Raw genomic sequence first — 20,188 nt, 5'->3', positions numbered from 1 at the left:
AATACACTGCACTATAACACTATACAATACACTGCACTATAACACTATACTACTATATAATACACTGCACTATAACACTATACTACTATACACTGCACTATAACACTATACTACTATACACTACAATACACTGCACTATAACACTATACTACTATACAATACACTGCACTATAACACTATACAATACACTGCACTATAACACTATACTACTATATAATACACTGCACTATAACACTATACTACTATACACTGCACTATAACACTATACTACTATACACTACAATACACTGCACTATAACACTATACTACTATACAATACACTGCACTATAACACTATACAATACACTGCACTATAACACTATACTACTATACACTACAATACACTGCACTATAACACTATACTACTATACAATACACTGCACTATAACACTATACTACTATACACTGCACTATAACACTATACTACTATACACTACACTATACAATACACTGCACTATAACACTATACTACTATACACTACACTATATACACTGCACTGGTGGAGGGTTACGATACAACATTTATATACTCACGCCATCTAACCCACAAACCTTTATTATGAATAATGTTGAGTTTTTAATATGTATTTTTACTGATGTGCTTACCTTGTATTGATGTGCTTACCTTGCCCATGCGTTGCACCGTTAGCTGGAACTTTGACCCCGCCCTGACTTGGTCAGCTGTGAAAAAGAGCTTCATAGCTCATGGGATTTCTCCAGTATAAATAACAGATTATGAGCCGAGGCATGCGTGCGTGTGGTAATGATGGCCCGAGAGTGCACCTAGCCTGGCACGCGCGCCTTGGTGACGTCACCGCCACGTGGTGGTGGTGGTGGTGACGGATTTGCGTGGCACAGGAGGGCATGAGAGGTGATTGTGATCTGCCCACGGACTGGTGCCAGCGGTGTCAAGATCGCCCCCCTGTAACGGGCGCGGCGCGTGGCTTGGCACCACACACTTTAATTCGCACCTCTCCCGGAGCCACACCCCGTCGTCACGTGGCATAGACTCGCACCTCTGGGGGAGGAGGGGGGGAAAGGAGAGGAGGGGGAAGGGTGATGAGGGGGGAGAAGTGAGGAGGAGGAGGGTGGAGGAGGTTCGTGAAGGACGCTACTGGGCAGTTGGGAGGCAGTCGCCCTCCAGCAACAACGAGCGGAGCGCTGGGCGGCTAAAACGCAGCGGTTTTGGCGCAGCGGGGAGGGGCACAGCTGATGGTGGTGATGCATCTGCCGGTCATCTCGAGTCAACCCATGGCACCTGCTGGGTCCGTACCGTGACCTCTTGCCAGCGAGCCTTCGACACCTCGCGTGATAGCCCCAAAGTGTACCTAGCCTGTCACAGGCGCCGTACCGATGTCACCGCCACTTAGCGGCGAATGGCGGTTGTTGTTTCGTCGTAATTCTTATTGCTACGCTTGTTTACCCAGGGGAGCCTGAAGTCTCACGATCCCAATTGAGTCATTTGGAGGTACATTTATTTGACCCAGGTAAGGCCCACCACTGAATTGCTGTGCAGCTCTGTTTCAGAAGCGGCGAGCCGGCCATCACAAATGATAGCAGCTCAACGTAAGTGGCTCGTCATCGTCACGTGGAAATGTATCGCGGTCAAAATGTGGAGGGGAAAAAACGTAAAAGACCCGGAGATAAATCCACGCGACCACGGAGAGAGACACCGCACACTACAAATATACAGCAGCAGCAGGCGTCAGGGTTGGAATGGAACCCGCGACCTCCTGTATACCAGGCGAGGGAGTTTACATCTCACCACTGGGAGAGAGAGACACAAACTACTCCTACACGTGTAGTAGCTGTTACTACTACATAGGTAGTAGTAGTTACTACTACATAGGTAGTAGTAGTAGCTACTACCTATGTAGTAGTAGCTACGGGCCCCGCACTTTCAAGGGCCCCACGCTAAATGCTTTCAAGCTATAAATCCCGGTTCAGTGATTCTGCACTTGCTCTATTACTATAGTACTATACCGCCTTCAACTTTTACAAACGACCGGGTGTTTAAGGTTAGCGATTCGTCGTATTCTGGCCGTGTAGCAAATTAAAACATACACTTACTTTACTGTGCGAGTTACAAATTGTGTTTTAAAATGTATTTTTGTTTTTATTTAGGGTCCCTTTATACAGTGAGGGAAAAAAGTATTTGATCCCCTGCTGATTTTATACGTTTGCCCACTGACAAAGAAATGATCAGTCTATAATTTTAATGGTAGGTTTATTTGAACAGTGAGAGACAGAATAACAAAAAAATCCAGAAAAACGCATGTCAAAAATGTTATACATTTATTTACATTTTAATGAGGGAAATAAGTATTTGACCCCTCTGCAAAACATGACTTAGTACTTGGTGGAAAAACCCTTGTTGGTAATCACAGAGGTCAGACGTTTCTTGTAGTTGGCCATCAGGTTTGCACACATCTCAGGAGGGATTTTGTCCCACTGCTCTTTGCAGATCTTCTCCAAGTCATTAAGGTTTCGAGGCTGACGTTTGGCAACTCGAACCTTCAGCTTCCTCCACAGATTTTCTATGGGATTAAGGTCTGGAGACTGGCTAGGCCACTCCAGGACCTTAATGTGCTTCTTCTTGAGCCACTTCTTTGTTGCCTTGGCCGTGTGTTTTGGGTCATTGTCATGCTGGAATACCCATCCACGACCCATTTTAAATGCCCTGGCTGAGGGAAGGAGGTTCTCACCCAAGATTTGATGGTACATGGGGCCGTCCATCGTCCCTTTGATGCGGTGAAGTTGTCCTGTCCCCTTAGCAGAAAAACACCCCCGAAGCACAATGTTTCCACCTCCATGTTTGACGGTGGGGATGGTGTTCTTGGGGTCATCGGCAGCATTCCTCCTCCTCCAAACACGGCGAGTTGAGTTGATGCCAAAGAGCTCCATTTTGGTCTCATCTGACCACAACACTTTCACCCAGTTGTCCTCGGAATCTGTCAGATGTTCATTGGAAAACTTCAGACGGGCATGTATATGTGCTTTCTTGAGCAGGGGGCCCTTGCGGGCGCTGCAGGATTTCAGTCCTTCACGGCGTAGTGTGTTACCAATTGTTTTCTTGGTGACTATGGTCCCAGCTGCCTTGAGATCATTGACAAGATCCTCCCGTGTAGTTCTGGGCTGATTCCTCATCTTATGATCATTGCAACTCCACGAGGTGAGATCTTGCATGGAGCCCCAGGCCGAGAGAGATTGACAGTTCTTTTGTGTTTCTTCCATTTGCGAATAATCGCACCAACTGTTGTCACCTTCTCACCAAGCTGCTTGGCAATGGTCTTGTAGCCCATTCCAGCCTTGTGTAGGTCTACAATCTTGTCCCTGACATCCTTGGAGAGCTCTTTGGCCTTGGCCATGGTGGAGAGTTTGGAATCTGATTGATTGATTGCTTCTGTGGACAGGTGTCATTTATACAGGTAACAAGCTGAGATTAGGAGCACTCCCTTTAAGAGTGTGCTCCTAATCTCAGCTCGTTACCTGTATAAAAGACACCTGGGAGCCAGAAATCTTTCTGATTGAGAGGGGGTCAAATACTTATTTCCCTCATTAAAATGCAAATCAATTCATTTTTGACATGCGTTTTTCTGGATTTTTTTGTTATCCTGTCTCTCACTGTTCAAATAAACCTACCATTAAAATTATAGACTGATCATTTCTTTGTCAGTTGGGCAAACGTACAAAATCAGCAGGGGATCAAACACTTTTTTTCCCTCACTGTAACAACAACACGTGCTACAGGCCCCGCACTGAGCTTCATCAGGCACTGCGCGGGGTGGGGGGAGGCATGAAGGGGTCGGTGGCGGCGGCCGGCTCAGTAGGTCACCACCTCCTGAGGCACCACCTCCATCAGCAGCTGCATCTCCACGGTGAGGCGCGCTGTGACGAGAGGACAGAGGGCGCCGTGGGGAGGGACAGCGTCAACGCGTGGCAGCACCTCCCCACTCGAAACTCCCTTCCACCCCGTGGCTCTGTCAGCTAGCAGGCGGTACTCGGCAAAGTGTGTGGACTAATCTCCATCTGTCCCATCTCACTCCCTTCCACCCCGTGGCTCTGTCAGCTAGCAGGCGGTACTCGGCAAAGTGTGTGGACTAATCTCCATCTGTCCCATCTCACTCCCTTCCACCCCGTGACTCTTGTCAGCTAGCAGGCGGTACTCACAAAGTGTGTGGACTAATCTCCATCTGTCCCATCTCACTCCCTTCCACCCCGTGGCTCTGTAAGGTAGCAGGCGGTACTCGGCAAAGTGTGTGGACTAATCTCCATCTGTCCCATCTCACTCCCTTCCACCCCATGGGTCTGTCAGGTAGCAGGCGGTACTCACAAAGTGTGTGGACTAATCTCCATCGATATAAGAATAGGTTTTAGCCTTTCTGGAAATAAATTAGGAGCTGTGTTAAGATGTTAAAACACCAAACCGAAACCTTTTGCAAGGCATCATGTCTGCATTAACCACAGATACTTGTGGTGAACACGCAAACAAAACATTCTCTGATAGCATATGATGCATTGTCTTTCCCATGATGCAGCTGCTCCCCGCGAGCTCTCAATGTCCCGATAGTGGCATTGTCTCTGTGCTGTTCGCCTGTTGACGTCCTCTGGACTAACACCGGTTTGAGACAGGGCTCTAAAGAAAGCTGCTCTGGTGTGGACCAATCAGTTTCAGAGACAATGCCATCATCATATACCACCAGAGCATAGACACCCATAGAGATCCAGATTAATAGAGATGCACAGAGACTCAGAGACCCCATAGAGATCCATAGACTCATCGAGACCCATGTGTGTTGAGAGCAAATCCACATTGTAAATGTTGTGGATTTGCTCTCCCACACACAACTGGTGTGCTCTACTAGTAACAAATCGGCATGTTCTGTTTACGTGACAAACTTTACTCATTTGCCGTGTCAGGTGGTGGCGGGTTTAACGACACATTTACATGTTTACGTGACCTAACCCCCCAAAAAAACCCCTCTATTATGGATGATATCGGTCGCGAAAGCCTCCTGCTGTGTGTTAAACTGAACGAACTTATACTTTTGCTTCCGATCATCATAATCATCGCCGTCACGATCATCGTCGCCGTCACGATCATCGTCGCCGTCACGATCATCGTCATCGTCACGATCATCGCACTCACGATCATCGCCGCCGTCACGATCATCGTCATCGTCACGATCATCGCCGCCGTCATGATCATCGTCGCCGTCACGATCATCGTCATGATCATCGCCGCCGTCACGATCATCGCCGCCGTCACGATCATCATCGCCATCACGATCATCATCGCCGTCACGATCATCGTCGTCGTCACGATCATCATCGTCGCCGTCACGATCATCGTCGTCGTCACGATCACCGTCGTCGTCGTCACGATCACCGTCGTCGTCGGCGGCTCGGCCGGGGCGGTGCCCTCACCGAGGAGGCGGTCGGCCCATCTCCAGCGGCGGCGGAGGCGCCGTCCCCACGGCGAGGCGGTGAGCGCGTAGACCGGCGCGCCGGTGAGCGTGATGAGGAAGCCCACGCCGACGTTCACCGGGTCGGCGTACAGCGACGCCAGCACCATGCCCAGGCAGCAGAGGGTGAACGTCACGGGCACCAGCAGCGGTACCTTCCGGCGGAGACGGAGAGGGGAAACTAAACGTACGCTACTTTGTTTTGTATTTTACCAGGCGAGGACCACTGAGCTATGTAGCTGGTTTTCAGAAGCGGCCTGGCCACAAGTGACAGCTCAACGAAGCTTCCTGGTGTACAGGAGGGCGTGGGTTCAATCCCGACCCTGATGCCTGCTGCTGTATATTTGGAGTTTGCGTGTCTCTCTCTCCCCGTGGTGAGATGTTAACTACCTCGCCTGGTGTACAGGAGGGCGTGGGTTCGATCCCGACCCTGATGCCTGCTGCTGTATATTTGGAGTTTGCGTGTCTCTCTCTCCCCGTGGTCGCGTGGGAAAAAAACGGCGAACCCGTCCTCCGGAATCATCATCGCGCGTTTAGAATATTTGGCTGCTATACATATCCAAAAAGAGCTACGTAGCTCAGTGGGCCTTACCTGGTAACATACAAATAGTTTAATTTTATTCGTGTATATATTTACACTCCTATCGTGTTGTTGTACTGTTTGTTGTTGTAACGTTCTGACCGAGTGGACCCTACTGGACATCTGTGAGAAAAAAAGAGCTTTATAGCTCATCGGATTCCTCCAGTGGAGTGGCTTCTATAAAAAGTCCACTCGATAATAAAACCACTTCGTTTGGCAGAGTGGCAAAGTGGCAGGGAAGGGAAGCAGGGTGGCAGGATGACGGGGAGTCGCTTGTGAAGAAGAGCTATATAGCTCAGGGGGGCCTTACACCTGGTAGAATAAAAATAGTTTACAATAGTGTTGAGTTGCTGCTGCTGCTGCTGCACCGTGCGTCTCACTCGGAAGGGCCGCTGGATGCCGGGCCTGCGGAGGCGCTGGCGCACGAGCCCCAGCGTGACGAGCCCCATGAAGAACCAGCGAGGGGCGCTGCAGAAGTGCAGCAGGCTGTAGACGTCGCCCACAAACACCATGCACAGCAGCAGCGGGTACTGCCACCGCAAGGGCGGGGGCAGGGCCGCAGGGTCGGGTGGCGTGGCAGGGCGGCGGGGAAGGGTGGCAGGGTAGCAGGGTGGCGGGGAAGGGTGGCAGGGTAGCAGGGTGGCATGGCAGAGTGGCAGAGCAGGGCGGCAGGGGAGGGTGACAGAGAGCGTTAAGGCAGTCGACATCTGAATTGGCAGTTGAGTAAACCGGCTGCTGATACAGCACTCACGGGCATTAAGACAAAGACCCCCCGTGTAGCCTTAACAGACTGCTGGGGCAAGTGCCGTTAGCGAGCAGCAGCAGCAGCACCTAACGAAGAGCCGGCACTGCGGCACACGAGGGCGTGGGTGGCCAGCGCCGCCGCCCGGCCGCCTTTGTCTCGACCGGCGCTCACCGCCACACGGAGGCACAACATCAGGTACGGCAGACAAAGCTCCCCCGTGTAGCCTGAACGGGCTGCTGGGGCAAGTGCGAGCAGCGGCTCTGGCGGGGGACCCGTCGCCCCGCCAACAGCGGCCGCCATTCACCACTCGGTGACGGGCGGTGACGTCGCAGCGGGTCTGCGCGCGTGTGTGTGCCAGGCTAGGTGCACGCTCACCAGCAGGAGCACGGCAGGCAGCGGCGTGTGCCTGCGCACGTGGATCATGCTGAAGAGCCGGGGCCAGTGGCTTTCACGCGACGCCACGAAGAACATCCTGCACTCGGACAAAGATCAGCGACAACACTGACACCATCCTGCACTCGCACAAAGATCAGCGACAACACTGACACCATCCTGCACACGGACAAAGATCAGCGACAACACTGACACCATCCTGCACTCGCACAAAGATCAGCGACAACACTGACACCATCCTGCACTCGGACAAAGATCAGCGACAACACTGACACCATCCTGCACTCGCACAAAGATCAGCGACAACACTGACACCATCCTGCACTCGGACAAAGATCAGTGACAACACTGACACCATCGTGCACTCGCACAAAGATCAGCGACAACACTGACACCATCCTGCACTCGGACAAAGATCAGCGACAACACTGACACCATCCTGCACTCGCACAAAGATCAGCGACAACACTGACACCATCCTGCACTCGGACAAAGATCAGTGACAACACTGACACCATCCTGCACTCGCACAAAGATCAGCGACAACACTGACACCATCCTGCACTCGGACAAAGATCAGCGACAACACTTAGACCATCCTGCACTCGCACAAAGATCAGCGACAACACTGACACCGTCCTGCACTCGGACAAAGATCAGCGACAACACTGACACCATCCTGCACTCGGACAAAGATCAGCGACAACACTTAGACCACCCTGCACTCGGACAAAGATCAGCGACAACACTTAGACCACCCTGCACTCGGACAAAGATCAGCGACAACACTTAGACCATCCTGCAATCGGACAAAGATCAGCGACAACACTTAGACCATCCTGCACTCGGACAAAGATCAGCGACAACACTTAGACCATCCTGCACACGGACAAAGATCAGCGACAACACTTAGACCACCCTGCACTCGGACAAAGATCAGCGACAACACTGACACCATCCTGCACTCGCACAAAGATCAGCGACAACACTTAGACCATCCTGCACTCGGACAAAGATCAGCGACAACACTGACACCATCCTGCACTCGGACAAAGATCAGCGACAACACTGACACCATCCTGCACTCGGACAAAGATCAGCGACAACACTTAGACCGTCCTGCACTCGCACAAAGATCAGCGACAACACTTAGACCATCCTGCACTCGCACAAAGATCAGCGACAACACTGACACCATCCTGCACTCGGACAAAGATCAGCGACAACACTTAGACCATCCTGCACTCGCACAAAGATCAGCGACAACACTGACACCGTCCTGCACTCGGACAAAGATCAGCGACAACACTGACACCATCCTGCACTCGGACAAAGATCAGCGACAACACTTAGACCACCCTGCACTCGGACAAAGATCAGCGACAACACTTAGACCACCCTGCACTCGGACAAAGATCAGCGACAACACTTAGACCATCCTGCAATCGGACAAAGATCAGCGACAACACTTAGACCATCCTGCACTCGGACAAAGATCAGCGACAACACTTAGACCATCCTGCACACGGACAAAGATCAGCGACAACACTTAGACCACCCTGCACTCGGACAAAGATCAGCGACAACACTGACACCATCCTGCACTCGCACAAAGATCAGCGACAACACTTAGACCATCCTGCACTCGGACAAAGATCAGCGACAACACTGACACCATCCTGCACTCGGACAAAGATCAGCGACAACACTGACACCATCCTGCACTCGGACAAAGATCAGCGACAACACTTAGACCGTCCTGCACTCGCACAAAGATCAGCGACAACACTTAGACCATCCTGCACTCGGACAAAGATCAGCGACAACACTGACACCATCCTGCACTCGGACAAAGATCAGCGACAACACTGACACCATCCTGCACTCGGACAAAGATCAGCGACAACACTGACACCATCCTGCACTCGGACAAAGATCAGCGACAACACTGACACCATCCTGCACTCGGACAAAGATCAGCGACAACACTGACACCATCCTGCACACGGACAAAGATCAGCGACAACACTGACACCATCCTGCACTCGGACAAAGATCAGCGACAACACTGACACCATCCTGCACACGGACAAAGATCAGCGACAACACTGACACCATCCTGCACACGGACAAAGATCAGCGACAACACTGACACCATCCTGCACACGGACAAAGATCAGCGACAACACTTAGACCATCCTGCACTCGGACAAAGATCAGCGACAACACTGACACCATCCTGCACACGGACAAAGATCAGCGACAACACTTAGACCATCCTGCACTCGGACAAAGATCAGCGACAACACTGACACCATCCTGCACTCGGACAAAGATCAGCGACAACACTGACACCATCCTGCACTCGCACAAAGATCAGCGACAACACTGACACCATCCTGCACTCGAACAAAGATCAGCGACAACACTGACACCATCCTGCACTCGGACAAAGATCAGCGACAACACTTAGACCATCCTGCACTCGGACAAAGATCAGCGACAACACTTAGACCATCCTGCACTCGAACAAAGATCAGCGACAACACTTAGACCATCCTGCACTCGGACAAAGATCAGCGACAACACTGACACCATCCTGCACACGGACAAAGATCAGCGACAACACTGACACCATCCTGCACTCGGACAAAGATCAGCGACAACACTGACACCATCCTGCACACGGACAAAGATCAGCGACAACACTGACACCATCCTGCACTCGGACAAAGATCAGCGACAACACTGACACCATCCTGCACACGGACAAAGATCAGCGACAACACTGACACCATCCTGCACTCGCACAAAGATCAGCGACAACACTGACACCATCCTGCACTCGGACAAAGATCAGCGACAACACTGACACCATCCGGCACACGGACAAAGATCAGCGACAACACTTAGACCATCCTGCACACGCACAAAGATCAGCGACAACACTGACACCATCCTGCACTCGCACAAAGATCAGCGACAACACTTAGACCATCCTGCACACGGACAAAGATCAGCGACAACACTGACACCATCCTGCACACGGGCAAAGATCAGCGACAACACTGACACCATCCTGCACTCGGACAAAGATCAGCGACAACACTGACACCATCCTGCACTCGCACAAAGATCAGCGACAACACTGACACCATCCTGCACACGGACAAAGATCAGCGACAACACTGACACCATCCTGCACACGGACAAAGATCAGCGACAACACTGACACCGTCCTGCACACGGACAAAGATCAGCGACAACACTGACACCATCCTGCACACGGACAAAGATCAGTGACAACACTGACACCATCCTGCACTCGGACAAAGATCAGTGACAACACTGACACCATCCTGCACTCGGACAAAGATCAGCGACAACACTTAGACCATCCTGCACTCGGACAAAGATCAGCGACAACACTGACACCATCCTGCACTCGGACAAAGATCAGTGACAACACTGACACCATCCTGCACACGGACAAAGATCAGCGACAACACTTAGACCATCCTGCACTCGGACAAAGATCAGCGACAACACTTAGACCATCCTGCACACGGACAAAGATCAGTGACAACACTGACACCATCCTGCACTCGGACAAAGATCAGCGACAACACTTAGACCATCCTGCACTCGGACAAAGATCAGTGACAACACTGACACCATCCTGCACACGGACAAAGATCAGCGACAACACTTAGACCATCCTGCACTCGGACAAAGATCAGCGACAACACTTAGACCATCCTGCACACGGACAAAGATCAGCGACAACACTGACACCATCCTGCACACGGACAAAGATCAGCGACAACACTGACACCGTCCTGCACACGGACAAAGATCAGCGACAACACTGACGCCATCCTGCACTCGGACAAAGATCAGCGACAACACTGACACCGTCCTGCACACGGACAAAGATCAGCGACAACACTGACGCCATCCTGCACACGGACAAAGATCAACGACAACACTTAGACCATCCTGCACACGGTCAAAGATCAGCGACAACACTGACACCGTCCTGCACTCGGACAAAGATCAGCGACAACACTTAGACCATCCTGCACTCGGACAAAGATCAGCGACAACACTGACACCATCCTGCACACGGACAAAGATCAGCGACAACACTGACACCGTCCTGCACACGGACAAAGATCAGTGACAACACTGACACCATCCTGCACACGGACAAAGATCAGCGACAACACTTAGACCATCCTGCACTCGGACAAAGATCAGCGACAACACTTAGACCATCCTGCACTCGGACAAAGATCAGCGACAACACTTAGACCATCCTGCACACGGACAAAGATCAGCGACAACACTTAGACCATCCTGCACTCGGACAAAGATCAGCGACAACACTTAGACCATCCTGCACTCGGACAAAGATCAGCGACAACACTGACACCATCCTGCACTCGGACAAAGATCAGCGACAACACTTAGACCATCCTGCACACGGACAAAGATCAGCGACAACACTTAGACCATCCTGCACTCGGACAAAGATCAGCGACAACACTTAGACCATCCTGCACTCGGACAAAGATCAGCGACAACACTTAGACCATCCTGCACACGGACAAAGATCAGCGACAACACTTAGACCATCCTGCACTCGGACAAAGATCAGCGACAACACTTAGACCATCCTGCACTCGGACAAAGATCAGCAACAACACTTAGACCATCCTGCACACGGACAAAGATCAGCGACAACACTTAGACCATCCTGCACTCGGACAAAGATCAGCGACAACACTTAGACCATCCTGCACACGGACAAAGATCAGCGACAACACTTAGACCATCCTGCACTCGGACAAAGATCAGCGACAACACTTAGACCATCCTGCACACGGACAAAGATCAGCGACAACACTGACACCATCCTGCACACGGACAAAGATCAGCGACAACACTTAGACCATCCTGCACTCGGATAAAGATCAGCGACAACACTGAGACCATCCTGCACTCGGACAAAGATCAGCGACAACACTTAGACCATCCTGCACTCGGACAAAGATCAGCGACAACACTTAGACCATCCTGCACTCGGACAAAGATCAGCGACAACACTTAGACCATCCTGCACTCGGATAAAGATCAGCGACAACACTGAGACCATCCTGCACTCGGACAAAGATCAGCGACAACACTTAGACCATCCTGCACTCGGACAAAGATCAGCGACAACACTTAGACCATCCTGCACACGGACAAAGATCAGCGACAACACTGACACCATCCTGCACACGGACAAAGATCAGCGACAACACTGACACCATCCTGCACTCGGATAAAGATCAGCGACAACACTGAGACCATCCTGCACTCGGACAAAGATCAGCGACAACACTTAGACCATCCTGCACTCGGACAAAGATCAGCGACAACACTTAGACCATCCTGCACTCGGACAAAGATCAGCGACAACACTTAGACCATCCTGCACTCGGATAAAGATCAGCGACAACACTGAGACCATCCTGTACTCGGACAAAGATCAGCGACAACACTTAGACCATCCTGCACTCGGACAAAGATCAGCGACAACACTTAGACCATCCTGCACTCGGACAAAGATCAGCGACAACACTTAGACCACACAGCCTTCAGACAGGTCGTTGTTGCAAGCGCTGCTTGCGAGTGGCAACTATAAAGGCCGGCCATGGTGCCCAGCTGGCAATGGGACCCAGCTCGCGATTGGCACCAAAACTAACGATGGAACCCCAGTGGCCATGTGATCCACCTGACGATGGGACCCACCTGGCCATGTGATCCACCTGACGATGGAACTCAGCTGGCGATGGAACCCACCTGGTGACGATGCCCACCTGGATGATGGAACCCACCTGGTGACGATGGAACCCACCTGGATGATGGAACCCACCTGGTGATGATGCTCACCTGGTGACGATGCCCACCTGGATGATGGAACCCACCTGGTGATGATGCTCACCTGGTGACGATGCCCACCTGGATGATGGAACCCACCTGGTGACGATGCCCACCTGGATGATGGAACCCACCTGGTGACGATGGAACCCACCTGGATGATGGAACCCACCTGGTGATGATGCTCACCTGGTGACGATGCCCACCTGGATGATGGAACCCACCTGGTGATGATGCTCACCTGGTGACGATGCCCACCTGGATGATGGAACCCACCTGGTGACGATGCCCACCTGGATGATGGAACCCACCTGGTGACGATGGAACCCACCTGGATGATGGAACCCACCTGGTGATGATGCTCACCTGGTGACGATGCCCACCTGGATGATGGAACCCACCTGGCCGAGGCGAAGAAGCCACCGAGCATGCTGCCCATGCAGCTGAGCGACACTAGGATGGGGATGATGGTGGAGAAGCTGCCCAGGGTCTTCTCTGCAAAGTTCTGGCAATGCGGAGACCCACAGACTCATCACACAGAGACCCATAGACTCATCACACAGAGACCCATAGACTCATCACACAGAGACCCACAGACTCATCACACAGAGACCCATAGACTCATCACACAGAGACCCATAGACTCATCAAACAGAGACACATAGACTCATCACACAGAGACCCACAGACTCACCACACAGAGACCCATAGACTCATCACACAGAGACCCACAGACTCATCACACAGAGACCCATAGACTCATCAAACAGAGACACATAGACTCATCACACAGAGACCCACAGACTCATCACACAGAGACCCACAGACTCATCACACAAAGACCCACAGACTCATCACACAGAGACCCATAGACTCATCACACAGAGACCCATAGACTCATCACACAGAGACCCATAGACTCATCACACAGAGACCCACAGACTCATCACACAGAGACCCATAGACTCATCACACAGAGACCCATAGACTCATCACACAGAGACCCACAGACTCACCACACAGAGACCCATAGACTCATCACACAGAGACCCACAGACTAGTCACACAGAGATCCATAGACTACTCACACAGAGACCCATAGACTCATCACACAGAGACCCACATACTCATCACACAGAGACCCATAGACTACTCGCACAGAGATCCATAGACTCATCACACAGAGACTCACAGACTCACCACACAGAGACCCATAGACTCATCACACAGAGACCCACAGACTAGTCACACAGAGATCCATAGACTACTCACACAGAGACCCATAGACTCATCACACAGAGACCCACAGACTCATCACACAGAGACCCATAGACTACTCGCACAGAGATCCATAGACTCATCACACAGAGACCCACAGACTCATCACACAGAGACCCACAGACTCATCACACAGAGACCCATAGACTCATCACACAGAGACCCATAGACTCATCACACAGAGACCCATAGACTCATCACACAGAGACACATAGACTCATCACACAGAGACACATAGACTCATCACACAGAGACCCACAGACTCATCACACAGAGACTCATAGACTAATCACACAGAGACACATAGACTCATCACACAGAGCCTCATAGACTCATCACACAGAGACCCATAGACTCATCACACAGATACCCATAGACTCATCACACAGAGACCCACAGACTAGTCACACAGAGATCCATAGACTACTCGCACAGAGACCCATAGACTCATCACACAGAGACTCACAGACTCACCACACAGAGACCCATAGACTCATCACACAGAGACCCACAGACTAGTCACACAGAGATCCATAGACTACTCGCACAGAGACCCATAGACTCATCACACAGAGACCCACAGAGTCATCACACAGAGACCCATAGACTACTCGCACAGAGATCCATAGACTCATCACACAGAGACCCACAGACTCATCACACAGAGACCCACAGACTCATCACACAGAGACCCATAGACTCATCACACAGAGACCCATAGACTCATCACACAGAGACCCATAGACTCATCACACAGAGACACATAGACTCATCACACAGAGACACATAGACTCATCACACAGAGACCCACAGACTCATCACACAGAGACTCATAGACTAATCACACAGAGACACATAGATTCATCACACAGAGACTCATAGACTCATCACACAGAGACCCATAGACTCATCGCACAGAGGCCCATAGACTCATCACACAGAGACCCACAGACTCATCACACAGAGACCCACAGACTAGTCACACAGAGACCCATAGACTACTCGCACAGAGGCCCATAGACTCATCACACAGAGACCCACAGACTCATCACACAGAGACCCACAGACTCATCACACAGAGACACATAGACTCATCACACAGAGACCCATAGACTCATCACACAGAGACACATAGACTCATCACACAGAGACCCATAGACTAGTCACACAGAGACAGATAGACTCATCCACACAGAGACCCACAGACTAGTCACACAGAGACCCACAGACTCATCACACAGAGACCCACAGACTCATCACACAGAGACCCATAGACTCATCACACAGAGACCCACAGACTCATCATACAGAGACACATAGACTCATCACACAGAGACCCATAGACTCATCACACAGAGACCCACAGACTCATCACACAGAGACCCACAGACTCACCACCACACAGAGACCCACAGACTCACCACACAGAGACCCACAGACTCACCACCACACAGCGACCCACAGACTCACCACACAGAGACCCACAGACTCACCACACAGGGACCCATAGACTCACCACACAGAGACCCACAGACTCACTACACAGAGACCCACAGACTCATCACACAGAGACCCACAGACTCATCACACAGAGACCCACAGACTCACCACCACACAGACACCCACAGACTCACCACACAGAGACCCACAGACTCACCACACAGAGACCCACAGACTCATCACACAGAGACCCACAGACTCACCACACAGAGACCCACAGACTCACCACACAGAGACCCACAGACTCACCACACAGAGACCCACAGACTCACCACACAGAGACCCACAGACTCATCACACAGAGACCCATAGACTACTCGCACAGAGATCCATAGACTCATCACATAGAGACCCACAGACTCATCACACAGAGACCCACAGACTCATCACACAGAGACCCATAGACTCATCACACAGAGACCCATAGACTCATCACACAGAGACCCATAGACTCATCACACAGAGACACATAGACTCATCACACAGAGACACATAGACTCATCACACAGAGACCCACAGACTCATCACACAGAGACTCATAGACTAATCACACAGAGACACATTGACTCATCACACAGAGACTCATAGACTCATCACACAGAGACCCATAGACTCATCACACAGAGACCCATAGACTCATCACACAGAGACCCACAGACTAGTCACACAGAGATCCATAGACTACTCGCACAGAGACCCATAGACTCATCACACAGAGACTCACAGACTCACCACACAGAGACCCATAGACTCATCACACAGAGACCCACAGACTAGTCACACAGAGATCCATAGACTACTCGCACAGAGACCCATAGACTCATCACACAGAGACCCACAGACTCATCACACAGAGACCCATAGACTACTCGCACAGAGATCCATAGACTCATCACACAGAGACCCACAGACTCATCACACAGAGACCCACAGACTCATCACACAGAGACCCATAGACTCATCACACAGAGACCCATAGACTCATCACACAGAGACCCATAGACTCATCACACAGAGACACATAGACTCATCACACAGAGACACATAGACTCATCACACAGAGACCCACAGACTCATCACACAGAGACTCATAGACTAATCACACAGAGACACATAGATTCATCACACAGAGACTCATAGACTCATCACACAGAGACCCATAGACTCATCGCACAGAGGCCCATAGACTCATCACACAGAGACACATAGACTCATCACACAGAGACCCATAGACTAGTCACACAGAGACACATAGACTCATCCACACAGAGACCCACAGACTAGTCACACAGAGACCCACAGACTCATCACACAGAGACCCACAGACTCATCACACAGAGACCCATAGACTCATCACACAGAGACCCACAGACTCATCATACAGAGACACATAGACTCATCACACAGAGACCCATAGACTCATCACACAGAGACCCACAGACTCATCACACAGAGACCCACAGACTCACCACCACACAGAGACCCACAGACTCACCACACAGAGACCCACAGACTCACCACCACACAGCGACCCACAGACTCACCACACAGAGACCCACAGACTCACCACACAGGGACCCATAGACTCACCACACAGAGACCCACAGACTCACTACACAGAGACCCACAGACTCATCACACAGAGACCCACAGACTCATCACACAGAGACCCACAGACTCACCACCACACAGACACCCACAGACTCATCACACAGAGACCCACAGACTCATCACACAGAGACCCACAGACTCACCACCACACAGCGACCCACAGACTCATCACACAGAGACCCACAGACTCACCACACAGAGACCTATAGACTCATCACACAGAGACCCACAGACTCACCACACAGGGACCCATAGACTCATCACACAGAGACCCACAGACTCACCATCACACAGAGACCCACAGACTCACCACCACACAGAGACCCACAGACTCACCACACAGAGACCCACAGACTCACCACACAGAGACCCACAGACTCACCATCACACAGAGACCCATAGACTCATCACACAGAGGCCCACAGACTCACCATCACACAGAGACCCACAGACTCACCACACAGAGACCCACAGACTCACCACACAGAGACCCACAGACTCACCACACAGAGACCCACAGACTCACCACACAGAGACCCACAGACTCACCATCACACAGAGACCCACAGACTCACCACACAGAGACCCACAGACTCACCACACAGAGACCCACAGACTCACCACACAGAGACCCACAGACTCACCACACAGAGACCCACAGACTCACCACACAGAGACCCACAGACTCACCACACAGAGACCCACAGACTCACTACACAGAGACCCACAGACTCACCACAGAGAGACCCACAGACTCATCACATAGAGACCCACAGACTCACCACACAGAGACCCACAGACTCACCACACAGAGACCCACAGACTCACCACACAGACCCACAGACTCACCATCACACAGAGACCCACAGACTCACCACACAGAGACCCACAGACTCATCACACAGAGACCCACAGACTCACCACACAGAGACCCACAGACTCACCACACAGAGACCCACAGACTCACCACACAGAGACCCACAGACTCACCACACAGAGACCCACAGACTCATCACACAGAGACCCATAGACTACTCGCACAGAGATCCATAGACTCATCACACAGAGACCCACAGACTCATCACACAGAGACCCACAGACTCATCACACAGAGACCCATAGACTCATCACACAGAGACCCATAGACTCATCACACAGAGACCCATAGACTCATCACACAGAGACACATAGACTCATCACACAGAGACACATAGACTCATCACACAGAGACCCACAGACTCATCACACAGAGACTCATAGACTAATCACACAGAGACACATTGACTCATCACACAGAGACTCATAGACTCATCACACAGAGACCCATAGACTCATCACACAGAGACCCATAGACTCATCACACAGAGACCCACAGACTAGTCACACAGAGATCCATAGACTACTCGCACAGAGACCCATAGACTCATCACACAGAGACTCACAGACTCACCACACAGAGACCCATAGACTCATCACACAGAGACCCACAGACTAGTCACACAGAGATCCATAGACTACTCGCACAGAGACCCATAGACTCATCACACAGAGACCCACAGACTCATCACACAGAGACCCATAGACTACTCGCACAGAGATCCATAGACTCATCACACAGAGACCCACAGACTCATCACACAGAGACCCACAGACTCATCACACAGAGACCCATAGACTCATCACACAGAGACCCATAGACTCATCACACAGAGACCCATAGACTCATCACACAGAGACACATAGACTCATCACACAGAGACACATAGACTCATCACACAGAGACCCACAGACTCATCACACAGAGACTCATAGACTAATCACACAGAGACACATAGATTCATCACACAGAGACTCATAGACTCATCACACAGAGACCCATAGACTCATCGCACAGAGGCCCATAGACTCATCACACAGAGACCCACAGACTCATCACACAGAGACCCACAGACTAGTCACACAGAGACCCATAGACTACTCGCACAGAGGCCCATAGACTCATCACACAGAGACCCACAGACTCATCACACAGAGACCCACAGACTCATCACACAGAGACACATAGACTCATCACACAGAGACCCATAGACTCATCACACAGAGACACATAGACTCATCACACAGAGACCCACAGACTCATCACACAGAGACACATAGACTCATCACACAGAGACCCATAGACTAGTCACACAGAGACACATAGACTCATCCACACAGAGACCCACAGACTAGTCACACAGAGACCCACAGACTCATCACACAGAGACCCACAGACTCATCACACAGAGACCCATAGACTCATCACACAGAGACCCACAGACTCATCATACAGAGACACATAGACTCATCACACAGAGACCCATAGACTCATCACACAGAGACCCACAGACTCATCACACAGAGACCCACAGACTCACCACCACACAGAGACCCACAGACTCACCACACAGAGACCCACAGACTCACCACCACACAGCGACCCACAGACTCACCACACAGAGACCCACAGACTCACCACACAGGGACCCATAGACTCACCACACAGAGACCCACAGACTCACTACACAGAGACCCACAGACTCATCACACAGAGACCCACAGACTCATCACACAGAGACCCACAGACTCACCACCACACAGACACCCACA

At 51.2% G+C, this 20,188-nt stretch overlaps 1 protein-coding gene across 3 annotated transcripts in view; it reads right to left on the bottom strand.

The window, feature by feature from the left end:
- Positions 1-2,317: 2,317 nt before the first annotated feature.
- LOC116955370 (cystine/glutamate transporter-like) overlaps positions 2,318-20,188 on the bottom strand; it is a 32,480-nt gene continuing 14,609 nt past the window's right edge. For all 3 annotated transcript variants that reach the window (XM_076052976.1, XM_076052977.1, XM_076052978.1), the window contains exons 9-13: positions 13,552-13,655; positions 7,205-7,301; positions 6,465-6,614; positions 5,467-5,659; positions 2,318-3,927 (exon numbers count right to left, since the gene is read on the bottom strand). In XM_076052976.1, coding sequence (XP_075909091.1) covers positions 3,863-3,927; positions 5,467-5,659; positions 6,465-6,614; positions 7,205-7,301; positions 13,552-13,655 — 609 coding nt within the window. In that variant the 3' untranslated portion in view covers positions 2,318-3,862. The remainder of the gene's footprint in view (positions 3,928-5,466; positions 5,660-6,464; positions 6,615-7,204; positions 7,302-13,551; positions 13,656-20,188) is intronic.

The sequence above is a fragment of the Petromyzon marinus genome, chromosome 59 (genome assembly GCF_048934315.1).
Source record: "Petromyzon marinus isolate PM22_M1 ecotype Great Lakes invasive population chromosome 59, UKy_Petmar_22M1.pri1.0, whole genome shotgun sequence".
Classification (NCBI taxonomy): Eukaryota; Metazoa; Chordata; class Hyperoartia; order Petromyzontiformes; family Petromyzontidae; genus Petromyzon; species Petromyzon marinus.
Note: the sequence above shows the minus strand (reverse complement) of the source record. Positions and strands in the feature narration are given on the sequence as shown.